The sequence below is a fragment of the Pundamilia nyererei genome, unplaced genomic scaffold (assembly GCF_000239375.1).
Source record: "Pundamilia nyererei isolate P.nyererei 1_Seehausen unplaced genomic scaffold, PunNye1.0 scaffold00040, whole genome shotgun sequence".
NCBI classification, from domain to species: Eukaryota; Metazoa; Chordata; class Actinopteri; order Cichliformes; family Cichlidae; genus Pundamilia; species Pundamilia nyererei.
This window is the reverse complement of record NW_005187441.1, coordinates 550,468-563,307: the sequence shown is the minus strand read 5'-3', so window position 1 is coordinate 563,307 and position 12,840 is coordinate 550,468. Positions and strand designations below refer to the sequence as shown.

The following is a 12,840-nucleotide window of genomic DNA, read 5'->3' as shown; positions in this document are numbered from 1 at the left end:
TTGGCCACCAGATGTCACCAGAGATGACTGTGTTGAAAAGTTTCGGCATCAATAAGCCAGTATTGAAATATAATGTTTTTTCTGCTACATTTACAAAACAAGTTTTCCCGGCAGCTAGGTCTCAATGGGCCATCTTTCAAGATTTATATCTTGTGTATGTGTGTAAGCCAACGCAGAGGAACTGGGGAAAAATATAATTAAAAGCTGTACACATGAACAGGCGGTGGCGGTAAATGCATCGCCGCGGAGGTCGAGTTCCTCATTCACAAACCACAAAAGAAGAAGGAGCTATGACGCGCACTCTCCGCCAATATGAAGGCACCCAGGGCAGTTTCTGCCTTTGCTTTTAAAGAATAAGCCTTGTAATTTTTTTTACAAGTGCTAAATCCGCCAGCCTGATTAAAGTAGGTGTGACACCGAAAAAATATCTTGGGTGAGACCGTGTTTTCATTTGCAGATTAGCATGCAGGCTACTGGAGCAGGCTAAGATAGGCCCCGCGCTGAGATAAAACATGACACAGTTAACTTTAGCATTAGCCTGCATTCGCTTGCTTTATTCTAGTATGAGATATGCAGAATAATTAGTGTTAATCTACGACGCTTTTTGAATTTCAGAAGCATCCTGGTTAGTTAAAGATGGTAAACAGCACTCAGTTCTTGTAGTTAACGGGGAACTTCAGCTTACTTAAAGGTAGCATGCGTTGTTGCTTGCTATAAGTTAGCGCAGAGCAGCTGCACTGACGGCAGATATTTGCATGTGTTTATGTTTTGGATGCTCCATTATGCACAGGAGTACTAAAGCATCCGGGAAGGCCATGTGATTATCAAACGGTTGCAACAGTAACAGTGAGAAATGGGTTTTCGGTTGCAGTTTAAGATCGGTTGTAGGGAATGAATTAATTCAGGGAGTTTGAGGGAATCGCACTGCAAAGAAAGTTTCCTGCCAGACTTGCTTTGTTTTTTTGTTTTGTTTTCTTTTTAAGTCATTTTTTTCTAAAGTGCCAAGTTGTAAACATGCAGATGATTAAAGAGAGTTCACTGAGCGTTGTTTGTCATATTTGCAGTCCTGCAGAATGTCCAAGATCAGGCGGAAGGTAACAGTGGAAAATTCAAAAACCATATCTGACAGCAGCAGCAGCAGCAGCACCACAACCAGCAGCAGCACCAACCCCGCTGCTCCGTCCCGCAGGCCAAGTGTGTTTGAAAGGCTTGGACCCAGCACTGGGAGTAATGCTGCTGATGTATGTATAACCCAGAGGTCAGAGAGGGTTTTCCCCCCTCCAGGGGGAAATCTCCAAGTCTCTGTGTCTTTGAATTAATATGGCACAGTGCTCTGTTTCTTCTTTGGCCTGGCTCATCTGTATTTTGTTTTTTTGTTGTTGTTTTTCTTTTTTTTAGAGTCACTGTAGAAATTGGCTGAAGACTGGGAATTGCAGTTACGGCAACACTTGTCGCTACACACATGGAACTCAGCCACGAGGCAAAGGATTTAGCTTTAGCCGGTAAGATGGCTGTGGTTATTGAATTTGTATTGAGTGTTGCTTTTAAAATCAAATCGACCTTTGTGCATGTGTTTTTCTAATCTCTGCGTTAATGAAACAGGTCAACCGAGAGGCCCACAGGTGATCTGCGGGAGAGGATGAAAAATAAAAGACAGGATGTTGAAGCAGAAAACCTGAAACGAGACCTAGATGAGCCCTCGTCCCCCACAGTAAGAGTGAGTCCTCTGCTCTTTTGGTCTTTGATAATAACGCATTTCTGAATGAAGAATCTAGTTTAGATTTGAAATCACTTTGGAAAATTTAGTACATTGTGCAAAACGGTTTGTTTGTGTGTGCTACTGTAGCAGAGAGAGTCCTCCAGAGGCCGACACAGAGAGAAGGAGGATATAAAGATAACAAAGGAGCGTACCCCAGGCAGTGAAGAAGAACCCACAGAGTGGGAAACCAATCGTGAAGGTTCGGTGTTTTGTTTTGATGACGTTTAAAGTAGGGCTGCCACAAACGATTATTTTGATAGTCGACTAGTCACCGATTATTTTTGCGATTAGTCGACTAATCAGATCATCATCCATTGGACGTACTGTACGTCCAATGGATGATGATCTGATTAGTGCAATTGCTGGTGCAATTGCTTATTGCACCAGCAGCATCTGGTCTTATATAACTATCATTAGCTTACAGCTTGAAGTGTTTGTGCTAACTAAAAATAAAGACAAGATGGTAGTTTATTAATTTTTAATGAAATTTGCAGATTGTTTCGGTGAAGTTTAATAAACTCCTTGCTTTCTAAAATATAACAGGACACCGGAGTATATTCTCCAGCTTCTGATAATCAGTTGCCTGCTTGACAGTTTTAGCTGTGCAAAAACTATAACTTTAATCTCAGCCAAACCGAATTACTCAGGAACAAATAAAATACTAAAGAAAGCCAAACAATAACATTTTTAAGTTATCTAAGTGACTTATATATATGTTTAACCTGACTAGCGAAAGACGGCGGTGGGTTTGAAAACGATTTGCCGGGAGTCCGGTGTTCTCACGGCTCTAGTTAGCCTTGCCCCCGCCTAGCTAACGAGCTAGTGGGTAACAGATGTCTCCGAAAACGTCGGAGCGCTTTTGAAAATACGTGGTGTCTTGATAAACTGAGCAGATATTTGAGGTTTCCACAGCTACATTCTCGCCTGAAAATATGTTAAAGGTTTATTTTGTGACCCAGAAAGAATAATAAGAGTAAAGTTAAAACTAACTAGCTGCCGCCATTGTTGACAGCTGCGCTATGAATTCTGGGACACAGCTTCTTCTTCTTCGGGGTTTAATGGCAGCTGGCATCCTTGTACATGCAGTGCTGCCATCTTCTGTTTCAGTCCGTTATTACACTCTTAAATCCTACTACTCATTTCTGCGTCCTTTGTGATCTTACAAAGCTTCAAACGATGCGTCGACTATAATAGACTTTAATAGTCGACATAATCGTGACTAGTCGACTAATCGTGGCAGCCCTAGTTTAAAGGGAAATTGACACATTTATTTGTAAATACCATTTTGATGTTGTGGATTGAAACGCTCTTCTCCATTCCAATTTTACTGTTTTGTTTTGGGTTTTTTCCCATTAATTTTCAGACTCTGATATCGGTGATTACGACTATGAGCTATCCCTAGAGATGAAGCGTCAAAAGATTCAGCGTGAACTAATGAAATTAGAGCAGGAAAACTTGGAGAAGAGAGAAGAAATTGTCATCAAGAAAGACGAAACTCCGACGAAAGCCAGAACCACAGCCTTGCCAAAGGTAAGCGATGAGATGCTTTGATTATTTCAATACGAGACCTCTGGATTTCAAAAGTATTAGCACAGCTCACTTCCTCCGTTGAAGTAGCTGTCTGCAAAGGTGGTTGTCATCTGAATTTTAGCTCGATCTGTCACATTCGTCCTTCAGGCTTCCCCTGAGCAGTTAAGCTCCAAAGATTCACCCTCATCCAGAAAGTCCAGTGGCTCGCCAAAACATAAACGGGGAAACAAAGGGCTGGGCTCGGGGAAGAAAGAAAAGAAGGCATCAATATCCTCACCTGTTTTAGAAACTACCAGGTAGGGAAGAAAAACAAAATATGAGACCTACAGATTTGATGAGGTTCTGATAAATATTTTCCGTCATTCTTTGACCAGGTCTTCGAAAGGAAGCCACAGCAAGAAGAAAGGGCCCCGTACCCCCAGTCCCCCTCCACCGGTCCCTCTGGACCTGCCCGTGGTCGGGAAAAAACACAAAGGCAAGCACAAAAATAAGGAGAGGTCTGACGAGAAGCAGAAGGAGGGTAAAGATCGTGGACGAGATGCAGAAAAACACAAAGAGAAGAAGGAAAAACGCAGGTAAAGTGGGGATTTAGTGCATCCTGCAGCGTGTGTATGTTTTTAATTCGTTGAGTCATATTCACAGTTATCCTGAGTTATCCTTTTCAACTTCCAGTGCTCGCTCTTTATAATGTCACCTTTTTGTTTGAAGGGACAGATCTGACAGTTCCCACAAGGCCAAGAGGTCTGTGACATCAGAGGAGCGTTCTGGTAGCGTGTCATCTCCCTCCAGGGGTGCGTCGCCCTCAGCCAGGAAGAAATCTACCTCTCCTAAAGCTTCCTCCCATAAGGCTTCTATCTTGGCATCCCCTCCTCACAGGTGAGCACACAGAAACCTTTTTTTCCAGGGCTGTAGACATTGCAGGATCACTCACCTGTACTTCTTTCTTCACAGTTGGGTAAATATTTGATCATGACAGCCAAGAGGAAATAACCTTTTGTCACTGCAGGTCACCTTCTCCTCCACGCCACCAACGCAGCCCCACTCCTCCCCGTCACCGCTCGCCTTCGTCCCACTCCGGTTCCTCTGCCCAGCGGCACTCTCCCTCTCCTCGACGCCGTCGTTCTTCTTCCCCCATCTACCACAGAAGCGCCACCGCTCAGGCCTCCGCCTCCTCACCTCAGAGCTCCCGGCGCTCTCGTTCGCCTCCTGCTTCTCATGACACCTCGTCACCCCATCGGCGGTCTGACAGGTTGAGCCCCAGCCGGCGCCACTCCAGGGGCCGCGAGAGGAGTCGTGGCGACAGAGAGAGGAGTCCTCCCATCCAGGACCGCAGACATGAGCGCAGAGATGGTATCTTCATCTTCCATTACTGGATTTCTATTTATCAGTCTGTTGGCTGTAGCCTTGCTTTAAAATATAGGCTGTCAATTAAAAAAATGTACATTTATCTGCTATTAAGCTATTTGTCTTTTCTCCACACAGATAGTCACAGCAAACGAGAGAAGGACGGCATCCGTGACGACCGGGACTATGACTCTGAACAGATCTCCCGGGATGCCCGTGACGACCGGGACGCCCGAGATGCTCGTGACCGACGGGACGCTCGTGACCGAGGAAGGGAACCAACTCGAGATTCTCGTGATAGCAGGGATGTGAAGGACTTGAGAGAGAGCAGGGTGGAGACCTGCTCCAGTCGAGACCGCGAACGGGAGCGAGAGAAGGACCGGGAAAAGGAGAGGGAGCGAGAAAAGGAAAGAGACAGAGAGAGGGAGAGGATTGATGCACACAGGAAGGAGGACCTGACTCAGGATGACAGGAGCTACGGGAGAGGGCATGGACGTGACGATGGAGGCAGAGGAGAAGCAAGGACTGAGAGCAGGACGGACAGAGCTGATAGGAATGGACGAGGTAGAGGACGCGCTAATGACATACCTGAGAAAGGCAAGTAAATAAAAGCAAAGTGATTATTTTCAGTCTTTTTAAAGTATGAATTTGAAATACTGCTGTGAGTTTTGAGAGTGTGTGTGCGGCAACAAAAGACGAGACATTTTGATAATAAGCTGCTGGAACATCTCATATCTAATGAGGGAAATTAACAAAATAATTGAGAGTGAAAAGATGACTGGAGATTTCTGTGTCCCATGATCAATAAAAGATTGAAATCTGCAGAAATCTTTTTTACGCAAAGGAAAAGCAGAAATGCTAGCTAAAATCTTCACTGTATCCCAAATTTGATGGTAATTGTTTTCCCTCTTAGTCTTTTTGGGTGACTGTCTTGAAATATATGTCAACCCATTTTCTCATTTTTCCTTCTGTTAGGCTCCAACAGAAACTCTCGGGGTTCCCAACTGGAAAGCAGCCATGACAACTGGGAATCGCGGAGCAGTGCCGTTCGTGAACGGAGTGTGGAGAGGAGCACAGATCGCAGTGCCAATGAAAGAAGCTCTGACAGGGTGTCAGACCGAGATCGCTACGAGTGTGAGAGAAGAGGGGAGCAGACCAGAGACCCCTCGTATGACAGGAGAGGAGGACATGGAGAGCGGGATCGCAGAGACAACCGCGAAAGAGGTGAAGATTAGAAGCCCGCACATGATTTCCTTCGTTAAAGTGAGTGTGTAGTTGTTCATGGCTGGTTTCTCTGTTTAACAGACCAAAGGGCAGCTTCTCCAAGCAGACACCAGGGGAGGCTGGAGGAGTCTGAGAGGGACGAGAGGAGGGACGAGCGCAGGACTGAGAGAGCTGAAGACAGGAGAGACGACAGGACTCGCGAACGGGAGAGGGAGCGGGAGAGGGAGCGGGAGAGAGAGAAAGAGAAGGAGAGAGAGCGGGAGAGAGAGAGGGAAAAGGAGCGGGAGAAGGAGAGGGAGGCGGAGAGGGAGCGGGAGCGAGCCAGGGAGAGAGAACGAGAGCGAGAAAGGGAGAGGGAGCGAGAGCGAGAGAGGGAAAGGGAGCGCGAGGAGCGGGAGAGAGAGAGGGAGAGGAAAGAGAGAGAACGGGAGAGAGAACAGCGCGAGCGGGAGAGACTGCGGGAATGGGAGGCCCGAGAGAGGGGAAGGGAGGAGAGGCGGGAGAGGAGAGACGACGCCAGGGATGAACGGCCGGTTCGAGACAGCCGGGACGATCGCAAGTTGAGGCATGTGTCAGTTTTTAATCCGTGTATTTGTGCGACTTTCTACATTAAATAGTCATCCGCACATAATCCAGCAATTATTTACAAAGTAAAGTTTCCTGAATGTTCGGATTTAGTTTTATGTAGCCGTTATCGTGCTAATCTCCAAATACTGATCTGCGCTTATTATAATGTCCTCTCCTTCTAGTCGTAAGAGGCCCAGGATGGATAGCAGCCAGAGTCCCCGATCCTCTCCTAAGCGAACGACACTGGACCTCAGTCCAGCAGACAGCGACGACTACAATAGTGCCGAAGATAAAAGTGAGCGCCCGATTGGCCGAGGGCAGGCCAAGCTCCACCTTCAGCCCCTCCTCCCCAGCCCAGTGTGTCTGCCTCCATCTGACAGTAGGGAAATTATTTTTGAAAGGGCACACTTATATTTTAATGGGGGGTTGCACTTTTATACACATCCTTCTGTAAACGTGTGTGCTCTGTGTAAACACTTTGAAGTTTCATTTCTCTTTGTAAAATGTGCTGGTGCTTTGGAGTCATTGGCTGTCAAGTGAAAAGAAAATGAAAGAGCTTTCATGTCAAAGTTCTCCTTTAGGTTAGATTTTCCTTTCACTGCATTTTCAGCCGATACCTCCAAGGAAAAACTTCTGTACTTGACTCCAATGCTTTAAAAGTGCTGAACGTGTTTATGTGACACACAGATGGGGACAAGCATCGTCTGCTGAGCCAGGTGGTACGGCCCCAGGAGCCGCTGTTACGATCGCCGCCGAGAACTGCCGCATCCGATGACAAGCCCACTCACTGGAAGGATGAGGACCGCAGGGTAGTCGGGGACAAAAGGGAAGCACGCGGTCGCCATGAGGACCTGGAGCCTCGTGGGGAACGAAGCAGAGGGGCCGACAGGCGTGGAGAGCACCTCTCAGACGCGCCTTCTGACTTGCGTACCAGAGGCAGAGATCCTACACCACCTCCGCATCTACCCCTTGCCGCTGCCACTGAAGATAGAGAAACCAGTGGTTCCCAGTTGCATGAGGAGGGGAAAAAGAAGACAAAGTCACAGAGGAAGGGCTTGAAGAAGGGTCGCAAAGACGAAGAGACTGTCGCTGGCAGCGCCCTGGCTGCTGCAGGGGACCGATTCAACCCCGAGCCCCCATCTGTGGCTTCTGCAGACGTGCCTCCACCCTTACATTCTCCCAGGAAAGGGGCAAAGAAGAAAGCTCTAGAGCGAAAGAGGAAGCGATCGCGAGGGGCAGAGTCTGAAGCATCCGAGGAGGAAACTTCAACCTACCTGCCACACAGTAAGAGGAAGAGGGGTCCTCGGACACCGCCGCCCTCAATGAGACCTGATCAGCGAGGTGCTGGAGGGAATACAGAGCGCTCTCCTCTCTCCAAAATGGACAATTTCAGTGACTGGTCAGATGAGGAGGTGACAGACCGGGGAGGCTCGCTGGAAACACTTGCTCCTTTGGTTTCTGCTGATAGGGCTCCTGCTGAACCTCTCAGGAGAGGTGGAGGCCCCAGGATGGGCCGGGGTAATCCACCACCCATTGCACCTCTGCTCTCCCAGGATCCTCCAATGCTGCTGCAGACTTTGCCTCCGCAGCCTCTCATGTCCCAACCGCTGCTCCGGAAACCCCCACCAGAGCAGACGCGCAGCAGCAGCATGGGGAGCAACCAGAGTCGGACATCGTCTCGACGCCTGCGTTCACCCTCTAACGAGTCAGCCCACAGAGAAGATCCCCAGGGCCCACGATCGCGCCGGGGCATACTTCAAGGCACCAACTCTCGGGACCGGGAAAGAGAGCGGGAGCGAGAGAGGGAACGGGAGAGGGAGCGAGACCGCGAGAGGCCGGCGGCGAATGACCCTCCGTGCTCTGAGAGGAAGTCCCGGATTGATCAGCTGAGGAGAGGAGAGCCCAGCCGTAGCACCTCATCAGGTAAAAGCCTCACCTGAATCCTGAACGTGACACAGAATTGCACACATCCTGTACTACCAGGATCACTCTGAATTTGACCTATGTTGATTTATTTATTGATTTATTTTTTTAATTTAGACCGGCAGGATTCTCGCAGCCACAGCTCCCGACGCAGCTCTCCTGATTCTGAGAGGCAGGCCAGGTCCAGGTCCCGTGCCGGCTCCTACGACAGTCGAGAAAGGGAAAGGGAGCCGTTTGAACGGGAGAGGGAAAGAGAGAGGGAGAGAGAACGCAAGGACCTCCGACCTCAGCAGCAACAGCAGCAGCCTCTGCTTCTTCAACAGCAACTACAACAACCACCATCAAGAGAATGGGAGCCTGAATGGCCAAGCCGGGGGCGGGAGCCCCTGCTGATGCGTCCTGGTCGCGAACCTCTCCTTAGGGAGCGGGACATCCGGGACAGGGAACGCTTACTCCCCGAAGGACTCATCCAGCAGCATGAACGGGAAAGGGAGAGAGAACGGGAGAGAGACAGTCGAGGTGACCGAGGTGTTGACCGAGAGAGGGAAAGGTTGATGATGATGGATATCACGCCCCACGGGGACCCCAGGGCTCCAGTACGAGGGGACATCAGAGGAGACTTGCGAGGAGACATGATGAGACAAGAAAGGATGGATTACGAGCCTATGCTGCCCAGAGAAGCTTTCAGTCCTCCAGAGCCCGAGAAACCAAGCAACAGTCCCCATCTAACTGGAGATCAACGGGAGGCGGAGAAGGCAGACAGCATCGATGGTAAGAAGATAAAAATGTGCATAAATGTGTTTTTTTTTTTTTCATTTCCTGTTTTTCCTACAAGGATTTTAAGAAAACTGTGTGTGGTGGTTTTAGGAGACGATGATGGGAAGGAAGACGATGTCCAGTCTATGGCATCTGTTGGCGAGGAGTACGAACCGATCAGCGATGATGAGCTGGATGAAATTCTGGCTGACAGCCAGAAAAAAGAAGATCAACAAGAAGAAGAGAAAATCTCAGGTACAATAAAGACATTCTGTGGATAATACATACACACATGAAAGTGTGTCGTCAGTTTCTCTCCCCTCTTTATTTCTTTGTTTTTATTTGATTGTCTTGAATTCTGACAGGCCTGAAGTTCATCAACTCTACAATTAATAACAATTGAGAAAATGCAAAGTATTCAGTTGAAATTTTCTCTGGTGATCTTTAACAAATGAAGCCTCTGCCTTTGTCGTGTGCCGACAGGTCCTCTGGATGTGATAGATGTGGACTGGTCCAGCCTGATGCCCAAACAGAAACAGGAACCGCGGGCAGCGGGGGCAGCCTTGCTCCGCTTCACCCCAGGGGCGGTGCTTCTTAGGGCAGGCATATCCAAGAGACTTGCTGGCCCAGAACTCCTGGAACAAGTCAAAGAAGTGTGCAAGTCTGAGCTGGACGATCCCAAAGGTGAGTTAGGGACATAAAAACTGGATGTATTGAGTCAACAGTCAAATCTCATTAAAGGAAAAAACAATTTTCTGCAGAATGCGTATGTGGTTGGAGGTTGGTCAGAGAAGAAAAGTCGTAGGCTTTTGGATACTGTGGAGGGGACGTTTAAATTCATGTCTGTACCTCTAGACTGAAAATATGAAGTGGCATGCCTGTTTATCATTAAGAGAAGGGGTTCCCGTCACCAAATAAACCAAAACGAAGAGGAAATGGATAACACCACCGGCAACTTAATAAACTGCCATTCCCTTCGTCCTCTCCTCAAGCGTCATCTCCCGAACTGAAGCCGGGATCCAACACATGACAACGTGATTAAATGTGCATATGTGTTCCAGATATTGTTGCAGTTATTGTCAGCAGATTAGACATGGGACCCTCTCCGTCTCTGGACAGCTGATATAAGCTGGCTAAATGACAAGAACATCGTGGCAGCTAATGTTAGGTTCGAGTGGCCTAAAATTCACAGTTTGGTTACATTTTCACATTGTATGAGAGTTTATTCACTAACTGTAACAGAGTTACATCCACTTCAAAGACAGTTTCACTCATGCTGGCTAACAGCAGAGCTTGTCTGACTTCTTGACGTGGATCAGGCTCCTTTTACTAAGTTTCACAACCTCTTCCAGAAGAAATAAAGCTGAACGCTTCTTTTTTTTAAAATTCCTGTTGATCCATCAAATTAAACCTCTGTTGTCGTCATCTTGGTAGATGCTGACAAGCTCTTTGAGCATGACCTGGGAGCCTTGAATATGGCAGCTCTGAACAGGCGGGTGGAGAGGGCAGGTTTATTGAGGAATCTGGGGCCGTGCTGCAAGGCCCTGTGTGCTCGCAGGGACTTCGCCATCCGCCGGCAACTGTTGAAAAACGAAAAGGTATGTGCTCTCCAGTTACAGACCTAAATTGAGATCAACAAATTGTTTATTAATCTTAAATGAATGTGCTTAAATCTCTTAACTCTTAGCTCTTAACTATTTTTTTCTCAGGGTCTATCCAAGCATGACCCCACCACACCTGTGGTGGACAATGAACTTCTGCAGATGAGCATGCGTCTCTTCAGAAGGACCATGGCTGGCCAGGCATCGGCCCCGGAAAGGTCGGACAGTGGGTCGGCACCAGCAGCTGACATTACTGAAGCTGGTAGTGGTAGTAAGCTCAGCACAGCACAGCCTGAGGTCTGTGTGTCCTGAGAGTAAAACACATCAGAGGTGAATGCTTCTAGGCCTTTACTTCCTCTCACTCCTAACTCTGTTTCTCGCTGTCTCATTTCGTTACATACGTAGCCTTTTTAGTCGCGAGAGGGAAAAAGGCAATGTTATGACTCTTTCAGTTATTTGTTTTTCATGATGTGTTCCATAGACTGATAACTAGCCTATGGAGGGGTGCAACTATCCATGTATGAGAAATCTAAAACGCCTAAAATGACTTCATGTTTTTGTGGATTTACAGTGTTTTAGAGCAGATTTTTAACGATCAGTTTCACCTGCCTGACAAAGATTTGTTTCCCATGTTGTGCATTGGTTAGTACAACTGTGCATTAAAATGGTTAGATGTTGATTATTTTTTTAATTTTTTTTTTGTAACTGGTCTTTTGGTTTGTATGAAACGACTGTTCAGCCATGACATAATGGGACACTTAATATTGTTCTGGTTTTTTTTGTTTGTTTGTTTGTTTACACCATAATACATGAATCCGAGTCTATAGCATTGGCTGCAGATTTTATTGACTCACAGCAGTGAAACATCCTGCAGGAACTTGAAAGAACATTTCTCACTAAAAAGCACTGCCAAGCTATTCCTTCACTGAATGTAATTAGTTAAAGCTTTTAGTTTGTGGAAACACGCTTTATTTTTTGTGTTTCTTTTAAATGGTTTGGCAGTGTCTTTCTTACAGGAACTGAAGGGAGTGCAGATCACCAGGTCACGAACATGAACGAGTGGAATTCCTCTTCTCACGAGCCCACATCATCCATGATGGAGCCAAAGCGCTCCCAGTAGGAAAAGACAGTGTACTGCTTAGGAAATAATGACTGAAAACAAGCCATTAATCTGAACTTTCAATCTGTCATGGAGGCGGCTAAACAAGGTCACGGTAGTCTTGCACAGATGGATAAGGTGCACCTTTACAATGTGGTTGTATCAGGAGACAGTTGCTTAACAAAAAACGCAAGATTTGCCTTATGCGTGTGCTGGGATAATTTTAAAGGACTGAAAAGATTAGGAAGGGGCAAAGTACTTTTGTCCTAAAGCTCTGGATTCAGCGTGATCCACCACCCAATCCAGCTCCATTCCTCTTCTCCACCCATTCGGGGTCAGCGCCTGTCCTACACCCAGTTTTCACATTTTGACTTCTGAAAATTTCTGCCAAAACGAAATTGGCAATAACACAATACCGAAAATAAATAAAAATTTTCCAGAATTGGGACCACTTACTAAGGAAAGGACTACCTCATGAAATCCTGTCCCACTGAGGAAACAATTCACCATCTGCTACATAATGTGTGGTTCACGATGTGGGTCGGTTTCGAGAACTAACAGGAGTGGCCGAAAAGCAGTATCGGTAATTTTATCGACACCGAGACATCGAACTCAGTTTCCCATTATTTTTCAGTTTGACCATGACTCTGGTTTTACAGAAAACATTTTTACAAATTTTTTTTGTCCTTGTCTCTAATATTCGAGTAATATCTGGTTCAATGCTGTAATTTTTTTTTACTGTAAAATAAATATTGACATTTTCACAAATAAGGACAAACGTGATGAAATCTTCAAGCAAACAAATTTTTGAGGTAAGTTCTGGAGTTTAGCATATAATTACCACCACTTCATGGGTGATAGGTTTATGAGTTTGTCTCCATATGTGTCTACAGAGAAAGTCTTATGACTACTCTTTTTTTTTTTTTTTTAATGAATTAGCATTTTATCAGTGTCATACTAAAAAGTAGATAAGCCTTAATATCGGGAAAGTATGAAAAAAATTAAAAAACAAAACTGTCTTCGAAAAAACATACACT

At 46.4% G+C, this 12,840-nt stretch overlaps 1 protein-coding gene across 3 annotated transcripts; it reads left to right on the top strand.

Moving 5' to 3' along the window:
• The first annotated feature begins 284 nt into the window (after positions 1-284).
• Positions 285-11,384, top strand: zc3h13 (zinc finger CCCH-type containing 13). Of its 3 annotated transcripts, none has more exons than XM_013910310.1 (20): positions 285-404; positions 1,065-1,241; positions 1,399-1,502; positions 1,603-1,717; positions 1,847-1,958; positions 3,123-3,289; positions 3,437-3,585; positions 3,664-3,864; positions 3,998-4,165; positions 4,296-4,639; positions 4,772-5,230; positions 5,609-5,857; positions 5,939-6,422; positions 6,607-6,803; positions 7,112-8,347; positions 8,465-9,118; positions 9,215-9,358; positions 9,587-9,787; positions 10,538-10,701; positions 10,813-11,384. In XM_013910310.1, the coding sequence occupies exons 2-20, from the start codon at positions 1,074-1,076 to the stop codon at positions 11,014-11,016; spliced, it is 5,520 nt and encodes a 1,839-aa protein (XP_013765764.1). In that variant the 5' UTR covers positions 285-404; positions 1,065-1,073; the 3' UTR covers positions 11,017-11,384. The 3 variants fall into 3 exon arrangements, with proteins under 3 accessions (XP_013765764.1, XP_013765765.1, XP_013765763.1); XM_013910311.1 differs by having other exon boundaries at positions 285-433; positions 4,004-4,165; XM_013910309.1 differs by having other exon boundaries at positions 285-433.
• Positions 11,385-12,840: the final 1,456 nt, after the last annotated feature.